This window comes from Pezoporus flaviventris, unplaced genomic scaffold (genome assembly GCF_033815535.1).
Source record: "Pezoporus flaviventris isolate CSIRO_AGI_PZ_B2104156 unplaced genomic scaffold, CSIRO_AGI_Pfla_v1 ptg000034l, whole genome shotgun sequence".
Taxonomy (NCBI): Eukaryota; Metazoa; Chordata; class Aves; order Psittaciformes; family Psittacidae; genus Pezoporus; species Pezoporus flaviventris.
Genome location: NW_026892582.1, coordinates 1,888,210 through 1,911,315, shown reverse-complemented (window position 1 = coordinate 1,911,315; position 23,106 = coordinate 1,888,210). Strand labels below are relative to the sequence as shown.

At 48.3% G+C, this 23,106-nt stretch overlaps 1 protein-coding gene across 4 annotated transcripts in view; it reads left to right on the top strand.

The window, feature by feature from the left end:
* MYH10 (myosin heavy chain 10) overlaps nt 1-23,106 on the top strand; it is a 273,556-nt gene that overhangs the window by 188,836 nt on the left and 61,614 nt on the right. For all 4 annotated transcript variants that reach the window (XM_061461948.1, XM_061461946.1, XM_061461947.1 and 1 more), the window contains exon 4: nt 6,593-6,749. In XM_061461948.1, the coding sequence (XP_061317932.1) occupies nt 6,593-6,749 (157 nt within the window). The remainder of the gene's footprint in view (nt 1-6,592; nt 6,750-23,106) is intronic.

Below are 23,106 nucleotides of genomic sequence, written 5' to 3'. Positions count from 1 at the left end.
GCGTGGCCAGTTAGAATGTGATCCCTTTTCTTTCACTTCAGAGCAAGGTGATTCTCTTCTGTTTGACATGTGCTGTACCAGTGCTAGAGCTGCAAAAAGCCAAGTGGTCAGGAGGGTTCCTGAGCGCTCCAAGCAGTGTTTCAGAGCTTTAGTGGGTAGCAGTCTGGATAGAAATTTCGTGGTATTTTCAATTTTGAAGTCTATCAAAAGCATTTCAGTTAATCGAAGGGCAACTGGTTGCCTAGATCAGGAATGTGAATGTCTCATTTCTGCTTAAATGGAAAGTAACTTGTTCTTGGTGTTGCAGTTACTGGCTGGAATTGCAGTGAATAAGCTATTGACTGTTAGTACTTTGAAGTCAGGGTTAGGTGACACTTTTCCCCCTCAATTTAAAGCTTTGCTTTTGTGTCAGGAACTCTTTTGATGGCCAGGACTCTCCCGTTTCCCTTGGAAGGCATGTTTAAAATGTTGGTGTGTTCCTATATGCTATGTACAAACATGGCCTTATGCTCAACTTGTTAACAGAAGTATTGTTAATCCAAGCTGGGTTTCTGGCTCAGGGCAGTAGCAGACACTGACAGTATGGATCCTGCAGAGCTTCGACTCGCCTTACTGCTTCCTCAGAGATGTGGGACACCTCGGTTACAGATGGCTGTGCTTTAATGGTCTGAGTGGTGAGTGCAGAGTAGAATGTGAAGAGCTCCTGGGTAAATGGCAGGTTTCTGCTCAATGGGTCTGTAAATGTGTGAGTCTTCTTTCAGCTTGAACAGATAATCAGATACCATGGGCCCCAAAGTCTGTCTTGTGCAAACAGCAGTTCCCTTCCTGTACTGGGTGCACCAGGATGGGATGGAGCTGTTGCTCCCTCAGACATTGGGTGTAATTAAGCCGCAGTAAACCCAAAGATATTAAAAATCCAGTGGGCTTTATGAAAATCATGTGAAAAAGAAATGCAGCTGTTGCTACGTGGTTCTCATCCCGGCTCTCCTGGAGGAAGTCCATTGCCCACAGTTGATTGCACGTCGCTTGCTGATACTCCCATAAATCACTGCAGTTACACTTAACTGCTTCCTGGTCTCTTCCAGTCAAAAGGATTAAAATTAATAGAATTTCTCACCCACTTGGCTTCTGTGAACCCCTGTCAGTATGCAGATGGCCTCTTGCCTTGCTGTGGCTCTACATGGGATGATCCCCGGGTGCTCTGGCTACTGAGCTAGGAAGTGTCAAGTGGGGACGCGTGCTGTAAGAGGGGTGTGTGTAGGTGAAGTCAAGCTGGAGATGACTGGTTCTGCCCTTCCCTCGGGAAGGGCAAAAAGGTGGGAAGCTCTTGAGGAAAGGGTTAGATCCAACTTCCAAGCCCTCCAAACCCCCGTGGGCTCGGCAGTATCTTCTCTGCCCACTCCTCTGCTTGCTTTTTAGCACAGACCTTGTCAAAGTAAGGCTGAGCACTCCTGGAGCTTTGCTGCTCGTGGTTGCACTCCATGTATCTGCCTGCTGGGTTTTCTTTCTACCAGTCAAGTGGAAAACATGCTTACTATTGTGCAGTTAAAAATCCTTCAGCAGGTATCTGTTAATTACAAGTGTTACCCCTGTAATTCACCTGCAGCACTGTGCTGCTTGTGTTTTTTGGTGTACTTTCCCTTTTATTGGGGCAGAAGAAGGAAAGAATGAGAGAGATGCTGTAGTTCCCAGTTCCAGAGCCTGCTGTGGGTGGAAGCTCTTACAAAACTGTGCTTGAGGAGCTGTTTCTTCGCTTGAGCTGCTGCCTCCTGTGAGGCCAGAGCATAACCTGGAACAATCTATGTTATTATCTAAGCTCCTGTAGTCTAATTGCTTTAATTTTCCCTCTGGTCCTATTGGGAATGTTTCCCATTACTGAGTATCAAAGACTGGCATTGAAAAAACATGTAAGAAGCAGAGTTTGTTACTTAATTTTATCATTTCCTTAACACAAACCAGTCTCCAGATCTGGTACCTGCTATGGCAGAAGAAGAGCTGGGTTCATATTGTAAGGGCTGCTTTGACACTAGTGGTTCTAAATGAACTCTGATTTTTTTGGAAGGCTCATAAATATGAGCGGGTTCAGAGGCCTGTGTGGGGTTCTGCTTTGTGTGGAATGTCTGAGGGGTTTCAGGGAGGCGACTCCATGTCCTCCTTGGCCTCAGGCAAGGTATGAAAAAGTGCATGTTCTTGTCAAATACTCTGTTTCTGTGAAAAACGGTCACTTGGCAGCCTCAAAGGTGCAATAATTTAGGTTATGGGCTCCTGCTTCAGTTCCCAGCAGGGTGCTCTGTGCTGCAGACACCCCCTGACACTCTCTGCCTGTGTCCCAGGCTGGGATAGCCACTGTAAGGCAAGCAGCTATCCTTGTGGAAGGATATTAATACTCTCCTGGCTCTGGTGCAACCTCAGATCAAGTTTTACCTTTCAGCACTTGCTGCAGCAGTGCTGCTGTCTGGGGGCTGTGACACTGAGGCTGGCTGTCAGGGTTGGAGCAGCCTGAGCAGGGGTATACCCCGCACTGCTGATCCAGCGTTGGGTTTTCTCTCTTTGAACACGTAACCGAAGGTTGTAAATGTGACAATACAGCACCGGTGAACTCAGTGCTAGCTGCAGAGAACATCTGTAGGCAGGTGTTCTAGCGCTTGGGCTGTGCTTTTTCTTTAATAGCGTGTGTATGTGTTATGCTCCTTCCCTTTCTCTTCTTCTTGTGCACAGATTTTACTCCTCAGTGGCCCTGAGTAATGGTCAGTGGCTCTTGATCCGGGGCTCTGGCAGAGCCGGGTTTCCCAGTACTCTGCAGGGGGTTCCTTGCCCTCATTGGCAAGGTGGGTCATAGCTGCTGTGCGCTACAGCTGCCCTGCAGAGCAGAGGATATGTTCTACCCCAGCCACAGCATCACTGCCTTCCCCTTTGACATTGAAGAGCTGCCTGCCCTTCATTGAGGCTTGAGGTTATAAGGGATAACTGCCTCTTTTAGAGGGAAAAGGTGGTACATGAGAAAACCAGGTCAGGCTGGTCTTGGGTGGGTCCATAAGCTCAGGAAGTGACACCAGACAGGGAAAGGCTATGAGGATGCAAGTTACCCATCTGGAGAAGGTGCTTTACCCCAGGAGGATATGAGGTACTGCTTAAAACACATACTGCTTTCTAGGCTAGAAACTGCTGGGTTGTATTTCAGGTGGTAATGGGAGATGTCTTGATGCTTACTTCAGCTTAATTGCTGATGTAGCAATAGAGGAAATCTGTCACTTTGTATTTCAAGGGCTGGAGAGGACTGTTGAGCCCGGGTGCTACAGATACCCCAAATTTACCTGCATCTTGCTCATGTGCTCTGAAGTGATGATTTAAAGAGGCCTTTTGCTGCTGCAGTCGGAGGAACCAACCCAGTGGTCACAAATAGCATCTTCCTTGATGTGAAGCTGAGTTGTTACATCTAAGGAATCATAACAAGGCTTTTGATACTACCACCATAGGTGTACATGCAGTGGAGGGTTTAAGGGAAGACAGGCCATGAAAGCCTTTCTTGCTCTGGAGCCCGTGGTCCAAATTTAGAACCTAAATTCCTGTGTGCTTCCACTTGGAAGTAACGCACTCCCCATGTGCCAGTAGGTCACTTAGGTGTATCTCTGTTGCTTACATGTATCTCAAGCAGCTTATTGCTGAGAACATAATGTTGTTTTCAAAGGCCAGCATCGGGAGCCTGAACTCTACAGCCTGGCGTAGCTTACCAAAATCCAAATTACTAAATGATGTACTACTGGATAAAGGCTTGTAGGCATCTGGAAACATGAAAACTCCACAATTAGTGACATGAAGGAGGGTTTGTACAATGAACCTCTATCAGTGCACTCCTGTTTCTGTCTGGAGCTTTGCCTAGAGAGCGTGTGTTCCAACGTGCCTTGTTGCTGGTTGAGGTTGTCTATGTCCTGTTCCTCAGTAAAGCAGACCGGGGGGTTTCCATCACTGGCTTGTTTGCAGCTGAAGGTGAATAAGCATCTTTACTTGCCCTTAAGTTCGTAATGTAAGTATCTACCTCTGTCAGCTGAAAGATTAATGAAGTCTGGTTCTTCAGCCAGGCTGGCTGGTTACTGTGGCTCCTCAGGGCTTGATCCTTCAGCAGAGTCCATGTACTGCAGAACAGGAGGCATGGGGCAGTGTTCAAGGGCAGGTTGGACACAGGGGTTGGAGCTGGATGAGCTTTAAGGTCCCCTCAACCCAAACCATGCTGTGAAATAAAAGATGCTGAAGCACTGGGGGAGGAGGGAAGGATGGTCTGCAAGGAACTGGTTTTGTCCTACCACTTACACTTTATTAGTGGGTGTTTTTTACTTACCAGATCAGTTTGTTCATGTCTGGGGAAGGACAGTGTTTTCTAAGGGAAAGCCCAACTACTTTTGTGGCCATGGAAGGTCCAAAGCAACTGATAAAAGCTTTAGATGAGTTTGCAGACAAACAGGTATTGCCCTTGGGAGAGGGTAGCTGTCATGCAGCCAGTACATGCCACTGTACCGCATGGCTCGGCCATCAGGCATTGCCGCAGTAAGGTGTGGACCAGCAGCCACAGAGGTGACTGGCAAGTATCTAAAGCTGGTGGATGAAAACCAGACCAGGGCTCAGAAGTGCAGCTGGGTGGGAGTGCAGAGCCATGCTGGAGGTCTGCTGCACCACCAAATGGTTGTGCCATTACTGTGTGCTGGGACTTCGGCTGTGTGAATCCTTCGGCTCGTGTCCAGATCTCGTTTGCAGGCAGCAGTATTTGGAGGGGGATGCTTCATAGATGGGGCTGGTCTGGAGAAACACAGCAGAGGGGCTGGTCAGTGATTTCTGAGCTGGAATCACACGGCAGGCTTCGTGAATGTGTGCCTTCTGGTTTTCCTTAATTTGCAGACTAGAATGGAAATCAGGCTTGTGGTAATTCTTGATGCCTTCATGTCATGGGTAGTGGTCATAGATGAGTGTGGGTGACCTCGGATGAGTGCAGCGGGGGGATGCTGGCTAGGAATGGGGATCCACCATTTACCAGTTAATAGGCTCCTTGCTCAGTTGTACCACACAAGGTCCTGCCTTCCCTCCCCCTGGTGCTATCACTAGAGACCGTGGGTGAGTTTGGTTGGTAACAGCTCTGGTTCCCTGACCAATTCTTTCTGAAGTTCATCCTCAGTGCCATAAAGCTCGGTGAGTTACTCTGAGGGCACTGAGGTGGGCAAGAGGATGGTGGTATGGATGTGGCTGGAAGGGAGGCAGAGGAGGAAGTGCCACTGCCAACAGAGCCCTGCTTACCTGGAGTTAATGACCGAGTTGTTCTTTGTGCTTGGGTCAGTTGCTCTGATAACATCGGTTTCCTTTCTCTTGAGAAATAAATACCTTATTGCCAGGGTGCTTGGCTGGGTGAGGCACTGCAGCACTTATCACCCAGCAGATCTGACCAAAGCAGAGTGATTATTTTCCTGTGAGATCAGAAGATGTCCTCATGTCAGGATATCTGGCATAAACCCAAGTTCCTTTTCCTTACCAGTGGTGCTCCTGACTCAATTCAGATATCATCTTCTATTTGTCTTTCCAGAACCTCTAGCGGGTATGGAAAGAACTGGGCACCTTGTCATAGAATGATTTGGGTTGAAAGGGAGCTTAGAGTTCCTCCAGCTCCAACCCCTGCCACAGGCAGGGACACCTTCCACCAGAGCAGCTTGCTCCAAGCCCCTGTGTCCAACCTGCCCTTGAGCACTGCCAGGGATGGGGCAGCCACAGCTTCTCTGGGCACCCTGTGCCAGCGCCTCAGCACCCTCACAGGGAAGAGCTTCTGCCTAAGAGCTCATCTCAGTCTCCCCTCTGGCAGGTTAAAGCCATTCCCCTTGGCCTGTCCCTGCAGGCCCTTGGCCAAAGCCCCTCTCCAGGTTTCCTGGAGTCCCTTTAGGTGATGGAAGATAAGTTAATGTGTCAATAAGAGTCAATAGGATGAGGAATGTGAAAAGTTCTCGAATTTCTAGATATTATAGTAGACCTGGGCCCTTCAGTTGAGGATCAGCTCTAGAAGCTGACCATGGAACATGTGCAGTGGGGAGTGATGTCTCCATGAGATGTCTGCTTTGGGGTTGAGAGGCTGATGAGTAGGAGAGACATGCAGATAAGAGAACACAGTAGGATAGCAGGGATAGTGGTGGCTGGAAATGGGCTTTTTCCTTGTCCAGATTATTTACTGGAGTAATGGAGGTTTTTGGTTCCTTCACAAATGATAAACTAACTTTGCACTCTTTACTGAAGGAATTGAGCATCAGAAGTTGTCCCTAAATCCTGTAACTTGGCAAGCAAGGGAGATTTAAATGCCTGTGGGAAAGAGACCAGATGCTTCACTTCGTATTTACTCACATTTATTGTCTTTAAATGACTTTTTATGCAGGTAATTAAAGTGTTTTAGGAGAGCTCGAAAGCAGTAATTTGAATGTAGCCTGTACTTTGAGTCACTCCACAGCAAGGGCTCAATTTCATGTTAGGGGAAATGTTATAGAACCTGGGAAAAAGTTTTCTGCTCTTTCTGGCTTTATTTCAGCACCGTTTACTGAGAGACCTCTTTGTGTGTGTTTTTCTTCAGACCTATTCCGGGCTGTTCTGTGTAGTGATAAATCCTTACAAGAACCTCCCGATCTATTCAGAGAACATCATCGAGATGTACAGAGGGAAGAAGCGCCATGAAATGCCACCCCACATTTATGCAATATCGGAGTCTGCATATAGATGCATGCTGCAAGGTAAGACCTGCTTAAATGGTACTGAATAGTTAGATGCCGACTGTCTGGGATGAACCTAAAACTCAGGAGCTCTGTTACCCAGCTACAGAGGGAGTTTGAACACAACCAGAATCTTTTCTAGTTCTCAAAGAGGGGGAAGCTTCCTGATTTACAACCTTGAACTGTCAGAATAGTGGGTAGGAAGTGCACTGTGCCAGGTGGTGGCACGAAAAGGTGCAGTGGAGATACTTCCTCCCTAAGGAAACAAAATCCATGTCAGAAGATGTTAGTGCACTGGCTGTGAGTGACATTAGGAGTGGAAACGTGTGGTTGGAAAGGGAAAGCTAAAGTATGTGCATGACTTGTCTCTAATTCAATCAAAATGTTGGTGTTTTGGCAGCTGATGAATAATCTGAAGTGACAGTGACACATCTGGGGGTTTGGGTTCAAGAGGAGGCCAGGGAAATGCTGAACCTCAAAGGCTTGTTTAGCTGTTTCCTCTGAGCTGGCATAGGTCATGTCAGTGGTAGAGCACAGGGTGAGCTTATGGTGGGTGAGTTCTGGCCTCAAGGCTGTGCTGGCAAATCTGCAAACTCTGAGTCTGGCATCGTGTAAATGTGGTGAAGTAAAACACATGGGGCTGAGTTTGTGCAGCAGCTCTTCTGGCACCGTGGGTTGGGAGTCCTGTTCCTGCTCTCCCATGTTGGTTCCTATCTCAATGCCTGTTGGACTGATGGGGGAACTCCAGCATGTTGTATCCAGAGAAGCATGGATAAGGAAGACCATTTTCTGCCCTAGACCTGGTGCAGATGTCTACAGAAGTAGGTTAAAAGCTGTTTGGCCTCCTTCACTAAGCAAACTCTTTCTGCTACCAGGTAAACCAACCATTTAAATGTAAATGTCTTTAAAAAGACATTTCCTGGCTTGAAGTAAATTGCTGTAAGCCTTTGTTTCTTCAGTTGTGCCTTTGTCTTTAGGGCTGCTTAATTACAAACCAGAGCTTGCTGAGTGCTCTTTCACCCCAGAAAGAAACCCATCGCCATCACCTCTGAGCAGGGTGAGGCAGGGGGCAAGCAATGGAAGGGCAGCAAATCTGGGCCACTGAGAGTGAGGCTTCTCAGTGGGCGTTTGGAGCTCTGTTTTTATGCGCTTTCAGGAAAGAATAAGTAGGTCCTCCTGACCAGAACAGCAGCTTCTAACAGCTGGGATGAGAGGATCCCTAATAACAAGTGTATGTGGAAAAATGGAGCAAACCTTGAGATTATTTCAAGGAGTCTATTCTTGGCAATCTCAAGTGGCTTGTGGATAAGGGCTTCCCACTCCAAAGGCACAATAGCTTTGGAAGTTGTGCCCAGTGTCCTCTGATGCAGTCAGTCAATGTCAGGAGCTTTGTGCTGCAGGTGCTCGGTGTGTGTTCCCACACCAGCCTCCTGCTGATTTCCATTTCTGGAGATCCCGCTGCATGCACAAATGTTGCTATTTTTGGATGATGAAATGAAGAACATTTTCACATGATGGTGTATGTTTGGTTACAGTTGTTTTCTTGCCACCACACTCCTAGATGGAAGTTTGTATTTTGTGTCAAATCTGTCTTTTTGTGATGAATTCTTTTAATTTGAAAGAATGAAGCCATAGACTGGAATAGGAATAGGTGATAGCAATGCAACAGGATCTGTTCATTGGGGAGTAACTTCTTCAAGGTTAACTAAACCTGTGTTTCTGGTGCCCTCCGTATGGAGCTACTCACTGTCTGTTATGGCAAGTGACTGCAGTCAGCCAGTGCCCTCTCTGCTGATGTTCTTCCTTCAGCCATACTGGCAAGGATGAGTAAAAACTCTAGAAGAGGCATTAGCAGGTCTGTGCTTGGCAACTACTTTACTAAGCAAACTGTTCTTACCTTCTTGGGCTGGAGCAGAGGAAGGGGATAACAGTGCTACTTGTAGGGGACTAGTGATGCTCTTCACAGACATTGCTTCCTTTAGGAGGAAGGTGGTGTGCAGATGGCTTCTGGAGAGAGACTTGCATGAAGTATGACTCTCTGCTACTTGTATTGGTGAGTCTATAGAGTCACCCAGGCTTTACAGAGTCTTGTGAAACAGTGATGGGTGGTGATGAGGATGACTGGTGACTGGAGAGCTCTGGCACTAGCACTGCTCAGTGCTGGTCCCTCTGCTTGCAAAGCCCCTAGATGGGGCCTGCTGTGGGGACAGGGACACTTTAGAGAGCAGAAAGGAAGTTTTTGTATAAATAAAACCTGCAGCTACAGCTTGGGTTTTGTAGTCATTTAAGCAACAAATAATACTTGTCTTTTATTACAGCATTCAACTTCTTTTCTGGTTATCAGTGGTCAACTGAGTGTGCCTAGAATTTGGTGGGGAGACCTAGGATCTCCCTGCCAGCTGAGGGTTTAACATAATGCAGAAAAAGTCCTTACTCTTACAACTGTGCTCTGTGCATTGCTGGACTCAATCTGTACCTGATGGAACAGAAAAAGTTTATCAGAAACTTTTGGCTAGTAGCAATAGGTCTGTAATCAAGAACCAGCTGTTTGAGAATCGCAGTTGGGTTGAAGCGACCTTAAAGCTCCTCCAGCTCCAGCCCCTGCCACGGGCAGGGACACCTTCCACTAGAGCAGCTTGCTCCAAGCCCCTGTGTCCAACCTGGCCTTGAACACTGCCAGGGATGGGGCAGCCACAGCTTCTCTGGGCACCCTGTGCCAGCGCCTCAGCACCCTCCCAGGGAAGAGCTTCTGCCTAAGAGCTCATCTCAGTCTCCCCTCTGGCAGGTTAAAGCCATTCCCCTTGGCCTGTCCCTACATCCCTTGTCCCAAGCCCCTCTCCAGGTTTCCCTTCAGGCACTGGAGCTGCTCTCAGGTCTCCCCTTCAGGAGCCTTCTCTTCTCCAGGCTGACCCAGCCCAGCTCTCTCAGCCTGGCTCCAGAGCAGAGCTGCTCCAGCCATCGCAGCATCTCCTGGCCTCCTTGGGACTCCAGCAGCTCCACGTCCCTCTTGTGTTGAGGGCTCCAGAGATTAATGCCAGTGTTTCAGGTCAAGGTGTCAGAGGTCTCTGCTGGCATTTATTTGCAGCATAATTCTTGGATGAGATGGTTTTGCTCTTGAGTTACTAACACAAAGTTACAGTTGTAAAACTGTTCTTCCTCCACTTCATGTCCATCTTTCTGCATGCAGTTGCTGTGGGAGGTGGGGTGGTAGGAGAGTGAGATAGGGAAAGTGAGGTTTTCGAGTATCATTGCAAGTCATGCTGTTGCTATTACATCATGTTTACAGGTTTCTTTTGATAGGAATGACTCTGTGTTCCCAGTATTTGACATCTAAAGTTTAATTATTAGGATTCATACGTGAAATTGAAACCACAGGAATGCAGTTCCTTTGGATAGCGTGACCGTACCCTTGTAGAAATGTCTTGGCCACTAATTCAGGTCAGTGAAGTGGCTGTTTCCTGGGCCTGTGCAGTGGTATCTTGTTCGGTATGAACACATTATTTGCCTTGGAGCTAATCACAAACTAGTGATTTTCTAGGTGTTTGCCAGGGATGTTCACAGGATTTAACAGATACCTGGACCTGAGCTGGCACTGAGCACCCTGATGTCTTAAAACACAGGTTTCCTGTGCTGGTAATCAGGCACAGTGAGTAAATTTACGCAGTATATTAACGCTTTCATACCTTTACTTCAGAGCATGGATGGTCAGAGGTCAGCTTCAAGCTTCTGCTAATCTGAAGTTGTGTATATTTATTATTTGTGCTTGCACAACGAATAGAGATTGTGGGTTTAGGTTGAAAGCTAAAGGTGTTTTGGTCTTCAACTATTCATTGTTTTCTGCTGCTTAAAACGGGATTAACTACAAGGAAGTAGTTATTCCTTGTCTTACATGTTGCAGGAAATGCTCCGTGTTGTTGCAGCAGTGATACAAGGAGAGCACTGCACTTCACGGCACACTGCTGGGGAAAGGTTGGATGGAAGCAGTGCTGGCTTCAGCCATCCAGCTGCTGCTTGAGGAATGCCCTGGCCAGGAGCTCCAGGAGTGGTTTGCGGTGGTTTGGTTGTGGAGCACCAAGGATCGGAGGCAAGTTGTGCAAGGAAAGGCAAACCTGGAGTGCTTGATCTCGGAGGTGCTGCCTTTCCTGCAGGACTTGTAAAGCTGGAGTGTGAACCCAGTCAGGGCGAACAGCAGCGAGGCTCCGGGGATGCTCCGTGGCAGTCAGGATGTCTTGTCAGGAAGAGACTCATTACCCGGAGCCTTGACCTCAGCAGAGGATGAGGTGCAGTTCAGCTGCACACACTGCAGTTCCCCTGCCCTCCCTCAAAGCAGTAGGGTGGCAGGGGCTGGTAGCACAGGGGGGTTAGTGGGTTTCTCCTCTGCTTCCTCTTCATTTTCTCTTTGTGGTGAAGCAGGGAGGAGCACACATAACCCAGGGGCTTTTAGGTATAGTGCAGTAGTTCAGCCCTAGACAGAAGGCACATGCAGAGCTAGGGAGGGTTGGAGCTGCACAGAGGAGCACTAGGCTGAGCTTTCCACTGCTGCTGGGCACTTGACATGGCCGTAAGGAACTGGTCTCCTAATCCCTGTGACAATGGTGACCTTAATTCTGTTTGGTAATACAATTTGCAAGACTTGCTGGTGTTCTTCTGTGCTGCTAAAAGTTAGAGGCAGTAGGAAGAGGAAGGTATGAGAGGGGCTAGGGTTTTCTGTAAGGAAAGAGCTTCTGCAGGTCTGAGAGCTCAGTCAGGACTGCTTTACCAGCAAGGGGAGGTGATTTGGGTGAACGTAGCACTGATGTTCTTTGTCAGTGCTTTTCCCATACTTTGCTTTGCCTTTTCCCTCCTCCCTCCCCATTCTGCCACTGCACTCCTAGAGGCAGCATGGTATTGTTTGATTACACCTCTTTATTCATGGACCTTTAAACCTGCTTTGGAAGAAATATTAAGGAAAACTTGTTGGCTTTTTGTTGCCAAAGACCAGCTTGTGCTAATATCCCTCTTGTATAATTATGCTCAGTCTCTCCTTTTTATCCTGTTTCCCTGAAGACACCTTGATGAGCACTGAATTAGCACTGGTATTTTAGGACTGCCTTTAATCCTGTTGCAGAGGAGGTTTATCGGAAACGGCGTAATACGTGAACACTTGGTGTTGGCGGAGCCAGTATTTCCTGCAGATGGAATCCTTCTCTCTCAAAAACATTGGATTGATCTATATGTTTAGTTCATCTAGACTTAAGCCCTCCCTTTGGGGATGTGGTGTCCTCCTGAAGATCTGCAAGGAAAGAATTGTCACTAAAATGTGACAACTCCTTTCTTTAAAGGTCTCTTAAGTCTCAAATAAAAGAGGAAAAATGGCTCTGAGACTTCAGAAGCCTGGGAGTGATGAGCAGTGTGCTCTGTTAGGTGGGGTGTATGTGGAACCTCTCGCATGTGCAGTTCATAGTCTTGGTATTTTCATTGCATCCTTATTTACAGGAGATGCCCCAAAGCTTTTTAACCAGTTGCAAAGGGCAGGGTGGGAATCTGAGCAGAACCAGCTGCTTGGTACACCTGATGGGAAGGATTTATAGATCTTATTGTTACACTGCGATTGCTGGGTGTTCGCTTTGTCCACTCAGACTGGTGTGGAATGTAAATCCTTGGGTGACAGGAACGTTAACATCTGGATGGTGTGGGTACCAATAGGAATGGGATACACAGTGGTCTTAATGGCTGAGTGGAGGGAAAGAGATTCATGAAGCAAGAAATGAAGTAGCCAGGCCCTGAAATCCATCCTGCTGAAGCAGTTTTCTGCTTCATTGTGTTTGAAGCTCAATGATAAGTGCTTCTGCCAGCTGAACCTTTCATGCAGTACGTGAGCTCCTTCCCCTCGCCTTTCTCTTCTGCCTCTTGGTACCAAGTTTGTGCTGCCGTGACTGTGAAGTTTCATTGCCCCTTACTAGACCATCTCTGACTGACATTGGGCTGATTACTTATTGAACATGCTTGAACTTAGTTTCTAGAACTCAGGTGGACTATTGTGCCTTAACTCTTTTGTTACTGTTGGAAGTTCTGGTGCTTTATGGTACTTGTGACAAGGGTTCCCCACCTTTGGTTTTCTCTGTGTGAGAATGTGTTTGGAACCCTGCTCTTCATTGGTGTCCAGCCTCAAGGTTACAGCTGAATTAGGCATGATGATATTTACAGTGAACAGCCTTTGCTAAGGCTCAGTTGCTTCCAAGTGTAACTTGAAGTGGTTGACTCAAAGTTTTCTGCCTTTCTGGTATTTAAAAACGAGGCAGGAGTGACAGTTACATCACCAGTTCTTGGGTTCTTTGGTGCCTTTTCTCCCCACTTGTGAAGGGCTGTAGCAGATTAGCCAGTTCCAAGGTATTTTCTGTTGATATTCTGACCAACTGATGATGATTTTCAGTTTAAAAGGTGCTCTGCTGGCCTCGGAATTGAGCTGTGGCTGTGCTAGCCTGCAGCCAGGAATTCAAGACTAAGTGTATCCCACTTACGAAATCACTCATGAGATGAATCACTTTGTGCTTGTTGCTCAGCCAGCACTTGCTTCTACTCTGAAGCTTCAGTTTAAATTAAACTCCATTTATTTTGAGGTAGTTGTGAAATGGATAATGCCTTTCTGTTTGGCTTTTGCCTTCAGATGACACACATCAAGACATTATTGCTTGTGCAACACAAAGTGGAATGTGTTCTGTTTTTGCCAGCACGTTGCCTTGCACCAGGGGCTTTGGTGTTTGCAGAGTGCCTGGTTTCTATCATCTTGTCTGTGAACGAGGAGTTCAGTTACACTATAGCTGCTACTGCAATTGGAGTAGCTCCTTTTTCCTCCCCCTTCGTCTTTACTTTGTTATAGTCTCACAAGGAAGCAACATGAAGCAATTTCTATCATGTAGCAAGTGCAGCAGAAGTGGTGAGGTGCTGGTGGTGTTCTGCTCTTTGTCTTCAATAATCCAAGGCTCACGCAGAATCACAGAAGAGTTTGTGTTCAAAGCTCATCCAGTCCAACCCCCCTGCAATGAGCAGGGACATCTTCAACTAGACCAGGTTGCCCAGAACCACATCCAGCCTGACCTGGAATGCCTCCAAGGATGGTGCATCCGCCCCTCCATTGCCAGTTTATGTCTCGGTGTATTTCTAGCTTCCTGTCACTTCTCCATGCTTAATACTTTCGGGTGTTTGGCTGCTTATGTCCTCCTGACAGACTTGGTGCACCGTCCTCAGTGGTGAGAAGCTGTGCTGCTTCACAAAGCTCGTGCCTTTCTCAACACTCAGGGGCATTAAAACTCTATTCTCAGGCTTTTTGAGAGTGATGGCAGAGCCATCCAATGGTGTGGAGAAGGAAAATCCTGAAGAAGCAACAGGAAAAACCTCTTTATGTGCATCTGCTCAGGGAAGCTCTCGGGCAGGGAATGCTCCTCAGAAGAAAATACCAGGGAGTCGCTCCCAACCTGAGGGGTCAGTAAATAGAAAAATGATGGTGGCAAACTGTGGAAGAGCCAAATTCTTCATGTCGGTGGTGGAGTAGCTGCATGGGAGCATCTGGCACAGGTGATGGGCACCAAAGTGTCGGGTGTCAGCTGCTGGGTCCCATCTCTTTGTGATTCCTCTTCAGATCTGGGCGTCTGAAGATCAATCTGCTCATGGGTGGTGTCAAACATGGTGGTAGAAACTGTTCAAAGTGTAAAATTAGCCTTTGGAGGATCACTCATACACATGTAATCATATCTAAAGACTCTGAATGGGTTTTCTAAAGAGAGCTCATGCCTTGCAGATGTGTCGGTTTGTGGATGAATCTGTATGGATGAGGACTGGCTGGTATGGCCTGCGTGGCTTTCCAAAAGTAGTCTGATAACTCTCCTAACCAGAGGCTCTCAAGTAACTGCCATGAGAGGAAAAGCCTTCAGGCACATGCAGAGCTGGTTAAAGACTCAGCTGTCTTGTCCACTGTTTTCTGCTCTGTGTGCTTTGGCAGGATTACTGTTGAAAACCCCATGGAACCTGCATTCACCATGTTCATCCTTCTTGTTCATAAATGCCTTGCCTGGGAAAGGGTAAGGGTTCTGAGGGGATACTAGGCTTATATCAAGCATTACTGACTGGAAATAGCGTAAGGAATATATGCTGCTTATGTTTAGGAAGATGGCAACTGGGAGAAGAAAATGCTTGTGTTGGGTGCATGAGCGAATGGGAGTAAAAGCTCTCTTGGCCTTAAAGAAATGAAGGTCACTGTCTTTCCTCCCAGGGAGAGGAGATCGTAGAGTCCCAGACTGGTTTGTGTTGGAAGGGACCTCAAAGCTCCTCCAGCTCCAACCCCTGCCACAGGCAGGGACACCTTCCACTAGAGCAGCTTGCTCCAAGCCCCTGTGTCCAACCTGCCCTTGAGCACTGCCAGGGATGGGGCAGCCACAGCTTCTCTGGGCACCCTGTGCCAGTGTTTCTCTTTAAGAACTACTCAGAATGAAACCAAACAGAAAACTGTTTGCAATATAAGGAGGAAGCATTAACTTGGGGCCTTTGAGAAAAGGATTTCGATGTTTGACCTGTCTCAGTTCACTGAAGGTATCCATTCTTCCCAAATCTTAATTGTAGACAAATGATTATCCTGATCATTGCCGGTGTGTGGACTTGGCTGTGCTCTACCTGTCCATGCTCACCACGTGCCCAGCTGAACACTTGGGCATGTGAAGTGATGGAAACTCATGAGCTTTTGTCTCCTGAAACATCTCAGGAGACTAACAGTGGCTGTTACGTGTTCTTGGGCAAGTGCTATACAACTTCCAGTGGTGTTCAATGGGTGGAAGAAGTAATCGAGCCCGCTGCTGAAGAGCAGAGGTATAAGGAGTCTGTACAGCAAATCTGGGACTTCACATCTTTTCAGATAAACATACTCATCAAAGGGCTTTTATGGATCTTAGAAAATACCCATCAGGAGATTGCTGACTTGAGCAACTTATTGCTGGGTTCTGGGTTAAAATCGTTGCTGTGGCTGACCCTGCTGGGGTAAGGGGTTGTGCTGGACTCAGTCTTTAACGTACTGTTAGCATCCTTGCTGTTCTCTCAGACTTCGAGTTTGGGGGCAAGGGAGCAGCTTAGGAAGAGCCCACTAGAGCGCAGTTTGCAGCTGGTTTTGTTAAGTGGTTTGTGCTTCCTTGTTTGTTTGGCAAGAAGAGCTCAAGTTAAATGAGTGAGCTTACATGGCACATCTTCCAGTTAAGGACCTCTTGGAGTCGTGGTTTCAGTTGACAATATGATCTTTGTTGAGACAAAGCTGTCCTACATGGGAAACAGAACAACTGGAGCAGGGGTGCAGAACCGAAACCGCTCCTATGACAGTGCAAATAAACCCGTTCCAGGCTGTGCTTTGCCAACTGCTGCTAATCTGAGGCTCCTTCTAAGCAGCATTCAAATAAAAACTGAAAAGCAAGTGTAGGGGCAGCCTGTGTAAGGGTTTGTTTTGCTCATTTCCACTAGGAAAACATGAATTGGGAAGGCTGAGCATCCTGGAGTCACCTCAGTTGGAAAAGCCCTTTAAGCTCACCCAGTCCAACCATTCCCCAGCCCTGCCAAGGCCACCCCTAACCCATGGCACTGAGGCCTCGTCCCCACGCTGTGTGAACACCTGCAGGGACGGTGACTGCAGCCCTGCCCTGGGCAGCCTGTTCCAATGCCTGAGGAACAAGCAGCATAAGCAAGTCCCTGCAGCTCTGGCTGGAGCACGTTAAGAAGTTGGTGCCTTGGGGATCGTTCCCCCCTTCAGCAAAGCTGTACTGAACCTGTGTGTGAGAGCCAGGCACTGCCCTTGACGTTGAGTCAGGCACATCAGTTGTAGCTGCCCCTGGCCAGAGGGGTTTCTGCTGCCTGGGTCAGCCCTGGGGACTGTGCAGCTCTCTCTGGGCTCTCTCCAAGCTGAAGCCTGACTTGTGTCCTCTGCCTGTCTCCACAACCGCAGCACTCGCCTGTTCCCAAAAGCTAAATAAATCTGTATTGCATAATAGATGAGGGGTGTTTGCACATCCTGTTAGAGATCCATACCCGTTTGAATGGGTTTGCTGGGGAAGGAAGGAATGCGTTACCTGTTAAATTCTGCTCACAAACGTAGCAACACTGGGTTAATTCCAAAGTGAGACTTCCTAAAGCTTCTCTGAATGACAGTTAATAAAGGTAGTGGAAGGTGGCCAGTGAAAATATAACGCATGTTTGAGCTTATGCAAGGCTCATGAGGACTTTTAACAAAGGCAGGTAGTGACAGAGGGAATGGCTTTAACCTGCCAGAGGGGAGACTGAGCTGAGCTCTTAGGCAGAAGCTCTTCCCTGTGAGGGTGCTGAGGCGCTGGCACAGGGTGCCCAGAGAAGCTGTGGCTGCCCCATCCCTGGCAGTGTTCAAGGCCAGGTTGGACACAGGGGCTTGGAGCAAGCTGCTCTAGTGGAAGGGGTCCCTGCCCGTGGCAGGGGTTGGAGCTGGAGGAGCTTTAAGGTCCCTTCCAGCCCAAACCAGGCTGGGATTCCGTGACTGAGAAAAGCAAATTGCAGCTCTGTGGTGTGCAGTGAGAAGCTGTCCCTGTTCCCCTCAGTGGGCAGGGCACAGTCTAACAGCTATTTGTTTTCTGGTTATGCTGACTCAGCCGGGCTTGCCCCTCTAAAACAAATGTCACAATGGTTTCTTTAGGAATGGGGGTGATTTTGAGCCAATGTTGCTCATGCTCCACTCGTGACTGTGCAGCACCCGTGGGTCAGGATCATGCTGGGGATGCTGCTTTCTGCAGGGCATGGAGCTGCTGCAGCCCCACAGGGGATACCTGCGCTGAGTGCTGTGGGGCCAACCATGGCTGGGGCTTGCCTGACCCCTGCTATGCTTCCCCTGGTAATTATTAACGTCCTTTGCAGCCAGGCAGCAAGTACTGCTGGACTCTGGCTCTTGTCATTTGGCTCCCATCTGTTAAAGTGAGGGATAGAGCAGCTTTACAGAAAAACCCCAAACCAAACAACCCATGTCGTTTGTTACTCTAACTCCACAAGTAGCAGGAACGCCTCTGCATCGATGCCTCTGCCTCACACAGGAAAGGTGCTTTCTCGGTCCTTCCCTAAAGGGCTGTGATGGGTTTAAACTAAAAGAGGCAGATTCAGGCTGGATGTGAAGAAGAAATTCTTTTCACTGAGGGGTACTAAAACCCTGGCACAGGTTGCCCAGAGAGGTGGTGGATGCCCCATCCCTGGAGATGTTCAAGGCCAGGCTGATGTGGTTCTGGGCAACCTGGTCTGGTTGAAGATGTCCCTGCTCATTGCAGGGGGTTGGGCTAAGTCAGCTTTGAAGGTCCCTTCCAACCCAAACTATTCCGTGAGTTTCAAAAGACCAGGAGGTATCTTGGAGCAATGAGACAAAGTACACAAGAGAGGCAGGAGGGAAATCCTGGTCTGTCTGCGGTGGTTTGTGGCAGTTCAGCCTGACAGGCTTCCTGAGGCTGCTTTCCAGGTAGAGGAAATGGAGTAGACACCATCTGTGTCTTGTATCGTGCTTTATGAGGAATTCCAGATAAACGGAGAGCTGGGAATTGGAAGTTGATTTAAGCCAGTGCTGCTGTTGGCATTGGGCTGAAGGGAGAGTCCAGACGTAATTCTTCATGGACTGGTGTCTGAGCAGCACTGGGGGCTTGCAGCGGGTTGTGGGAACAGTGTCTGAGCACTGATACAGCAAAGCCACTGGATCCCCCTGGGCAGTGGAGTGCACCTCGATTTGGTCTTGCTTCTAGTGTGAATTAGCATCACACATGGTAGGACAAAGAGAGGTTCTGCAAGGTTATTGCCTGCCAGTTTCAAGACAAGAAGAGTTGGCTGTAAAAACTGTCCAAAGATGAATAGGCTGATGATAAAGCAAGGAGAAAAAGATAAATGCAGCATCAAGGTACGCTGAGGGATGGTGATCCCCTAAAGAGTCCTTGAGCATTTCTGACCTCCAGAGGCTTATTCCTGCTTTTAGAAGCATAGTGCATAGTGCAGTGATCCTTCTCATCTTTCTTGAAGATACCTGTGATGTCTCCATCCTTCTAGTCACCTGAGACCTCTCAAAGAGATGAACCTGACAATGATATTATCCAGCTCCTTTAGCGTTAACGAATGCAGTGCATAGAATCCCAGACTGGTTTGGGTTGGAAGGGAGTTTAAAGCCCATCCAGCTGCAACCCCTGCCACGGGCAGGGACACCTTCCACTAGAGCAGCTTGCTCCAAGCCCCTGTGTCCAACCTGGCCTTGAACACTGCCAGGGATGGGGCAGCCACAGCTTCTCTGGGCACCCTGTGCCAGCGCCTCAGCACCCTCACAGGGAAGAGCTTCTGCCTAAGAGCTCAGCTCAGTCTCCCCTCTGGCAGGTTAAAGCCATTCCCCTTGGCCTGTCCCTACAGGCCCTTGTCCCAAGCCCCTCTCCAGGTTTCCTGCAGCCCCTTCAGGCACTGGAGCTGCTCTCAGGTCTCCCCTTCAGGAGCCTTCTCTTCTCCAGGCTGCCCCAGCCCAGCTCCCTCAGCCTGGCTCCAGAGCAGAGCTGCTCCAGCCCTCGCAGCATCTCCATGGCCTCCTCTGGACTTGCTCCAGCAGCTCCATGTCCCTCTTGTGCTGCTGCCCTGGAGCTGGATCAGGACTGCAGATGAAGCATCAGATTCTTTGGGCATGGTCAGGTTCCTTTAACAGTCAGTCCCGGTTCGATTAACTGCAGGTTCTGTAATTTGGAATGTCAGCTCAGTAGTGCTGGCAAGAGACACGCTGTTTCAGAAGTTCATTGGAATGTTTAATGGGTTCCTGTTGGCAAAATACTGACCGTGCTTCTTTGGGCTGCCCTTGTCTGTTGGTGAAGTTGCAGAATGTGTGTTGAGGAGGGAATGACTAAGCTGTACACAGCAGAGGTTGTTGCACAACTGGAGGTAGAGGTGAAGTGTAGGATAAACAGCGCTATTGCAGCAATCCCTTGGTTTGTGTGTGTCAGGATACAGTGAGGTGGGTGCTCTGCAAACAAACTTGTGCCTGTCACTCTCGCCCTTACGCTGGTTAGAGGTGTTTGTTGCACGTCACTTCATGGTGTTAAGTGTTTGGTGATAGTTTATGGGGTAACCAGGCAACATTTTAGAGACAAACACAAAATCTCAAGGCATGCTTGGTCTCTGTAACCAGATCCCTTCCTGTGCTTATCAGGCCAGTAGGGCTGAGCTTGGGGTTGACGAATGGCAGATTGTCAGACAACCCGCGAGCTCTGCGATGCTGTGTGGCCTTTATGCCCCAGTGCTGTGAGTGCTGTCACAGCAGCAGAACCTGTGCTGATGGGCACGTCTCTTTGCTCCAGGCATTGACCCATTTTCACTAAACTTGTCAGGAGTTCAGTTTGCAATGTCCTTGAATAGATGGATATTTGAGCTTGTTCACCTGCAGCAGAGGGCAAATACACAGCAGATCTTCCAAGCCTGGCATCCACAACAAACAAGGCGGTTGAGCGGGGAACCAAACTGTTCTTGGTTTATGCTCCATGGCACCTGGGTGTTTAATGCTGTCTAAAAATACACAAGAGCCCTCCAGTCCCACTGCGCTGCTGCCTCCTTTTAGAAAGACAGTTCCTCCCATTTGAGAAATAGCAAAGAAGTTGCTGCTTCCACCCCAACAAAAGCAGCAACCTTGGCTCTGTCTGCTGCAGAAATGGGGCTGGTGCTTTATTGCTGCTGAATAGGTGCTTCGTGCTCTGGAGAGAGAGCAGAAAAGCTGTGTCAAAAAGAATGAGCCACAAGAGCCTTGTGCTTGGCTTTCGGGCAGGACAACCCTTGATGTACCTGCAAACAAGAACCGCTTTCCTCTCCATCACTACCTGAGGCTGGATGTGCAGCAGCCCATGGCTTGCTCTTCAGCTGGAGTTGGGGAAGGGCAAGACTTGCACATTAACCTTTTTATCTCAGCACGCTTACTTCATGTTGTTACTTAAATGAAGGCTGGATACAAAAGGGAAGATGCTTAAGGGGTGATGGGGTTGTGAGAGAGGCAATGTTCGCATGGAAGCTACTGTGTTTGACAAGAACCGTAGGTGCTGTTGAAGCAATGGGAGATGGGTTAAACCCAACAGGAGGTAATACAGCTGTGGAGTCGTTTTCATAGCTTTGTGTGCTTGGTTCAAGCTCAAGAAATGGCTGCCCAGTTGGGATAGCTCCAGTTGGCTTCTTCCATTCATTCCGAGTCAAACTGTGAGGGATAAAGGCAGATCTGGGCATTTGCCGTACTTAGAATATCAGTATAGTGAAAGGGCCAGTGGAGCAGAGGCAGTTGTAGAGGGTGGGCAGCCCTGTACTTGTCAGCTCTGCTCTGTGCTTGCAGTGCCATTGCCTTTGAGTTTTGGTTGGAAACTTGAAGACAGATTCTTCCTCTTCTGTTTGATTATCCTGTATCAATCTATGAATGACTCCAGTGTGACCACAGCAGAACCAAGGCAGGCTTTGAGAAGAGCTGCCTTGTTAAGTACAGTAACTCTTTTGTAGGCAGACTATAGCTTTGAGCTAAGACTTTACAGAACATCCTGCCTGAACCAATTATCCAACAGTGCATTTGAATGTACATCTGGAACCTGCCCTGGAGTTAACAGGGGGTTTGTTAGGTTTAGTCTGTTAGGAGGGGAAAACAGCTTCTGTAGTTTGGTAAGGGAAGGGATGTGGGATAATGTTTTGTGTTCTGACAGTCAAAACTGCATGTATTTTGTTATATATGCATAGGAAGGGAAACATTGGGGTCTGTTGGTCCTGGATTTTCAAGCCAGAAGATGTGGCAGCTCTCCTGCAGCCAGGCAGCAGGGTGGTTTGTGGAGCTGCCCATTGCTGTCTCCAGAGTACATCCCTCAGAGCAGGTTTAAGGGAGCGTCGGGAAAACCAGCTGCCAGCTTTCTTGTCCTTCTTGCATTCTGGTCATTCTCCTTGGCTTCTCTTCAAAGCCTTTGGGAAGTTCAGTGCTGTACATGGGAGCTTTCCAGATGTGGCTCTTGCTGCTGCATCAGCGAGATGACTTTGGTTCTGCAGCAGGAGGTGTTCAGCACTGGTGGGTCTGGCCTTGGGGTGCAAGAGCCTGCTATTGGGTGTAAGCAGGGGGAGAGCAGGAGTGAAAGAAATGCTTTGATGTCTGATACTCGACCATAAACGGGAGATTTAGGTTAGATGCGAGGAAAGAGCTCTTCCCTGTGAGGGTGCTGAGGCGCTGGCACAGGGTGCCCAGAGAAGCTGTGGCTGCCCCATCCCTGGCAGTGTTCAAGGCCAGGTTGGGCACAGGGGCTTGGAGCAAGCTGCTCCAGTGGAAGGTGTCCCTGCCCATGGCAGGGGTTGCAGCTGGAGGAGCTTTGAGATCCCTTCCAACCCAGCTAGGATTCTATGGTATGGACCACGGGTTTGTTTCACACCTATGAATCAGGTGAGGAAGCTGTCTGTTAATCCTGCTTGGACCGAACTCTGTGCCCTAGAAGGAATACTGATCCTCACATCACCCATTGCTCCCTTTCCATGGTCAGTCAGGGTTGTGATCAAGCAGCAGGGTGGCAGAGAGTCCAACATGTAGTCCTGAGCTTCGCACCTGAGCATCATAAGCTTGGTTTCATTTATTATAATGTAATCCCTTATGAATTACCCCCTGGAATGGAAAACCTGTTTGAAGTTCTGAGCTTCAGGAGGTGGTTGTGTGTGCTTAGAGCCAGTGGCCAGCAGCTGAAGTGTGAAAGCAAGATCTGCCTGATGCACACTTTTGAACAAGCTGTTGACCTCATTGAAAGCTCTGGCTGAAACAGGGGGTGGAGATCACCTTTACCTGCACCCTTTGACTTTCTGCAGGTGTCTGTGAATGTTTTATTACAGAGATTTTAATGGAGAGTGTGGATTTTAATAGAGTGTATGATGTTGAAATATGCTGTAAGACCCTGTCATTACGGAGCACCTCTGGCAGGGTACAACTGACCTGCAGGCATTCCTTCCAAAGGTCACGAGTGTGGCAGTGGGTGGCACAGAAGTGCTGAGTCTGCCTCTGCTCAATGTTTCCCTGGGTGTCCTTTGACAAGGCTTTAATGACTCAGCTAAGTTATGGAAGCACTACAGGCTTGCAGCTTCATTTCAAAAAGAAAACAGAAACCTGTAAAGCCCTTGTTTGGGGATGTCAGTGCTGCTGCCAAGTGTCTGCTCATTGCTGTTGTGTACTCGAAACTCTGTTCTTACTTCATGCTTACAGATTTAAATGCTTTGATTAATCTGGGAAAGGTTCATACACAATAGAAACCATTGGGGCAGCTTTATCTGAAAATCCCAGCCTGGTTTGGGTTGGAAGGGACCTTAAAGCTCATCCAGTTCCAACACCTTCCACTGGAGCAGCTTGCTCCAAGCC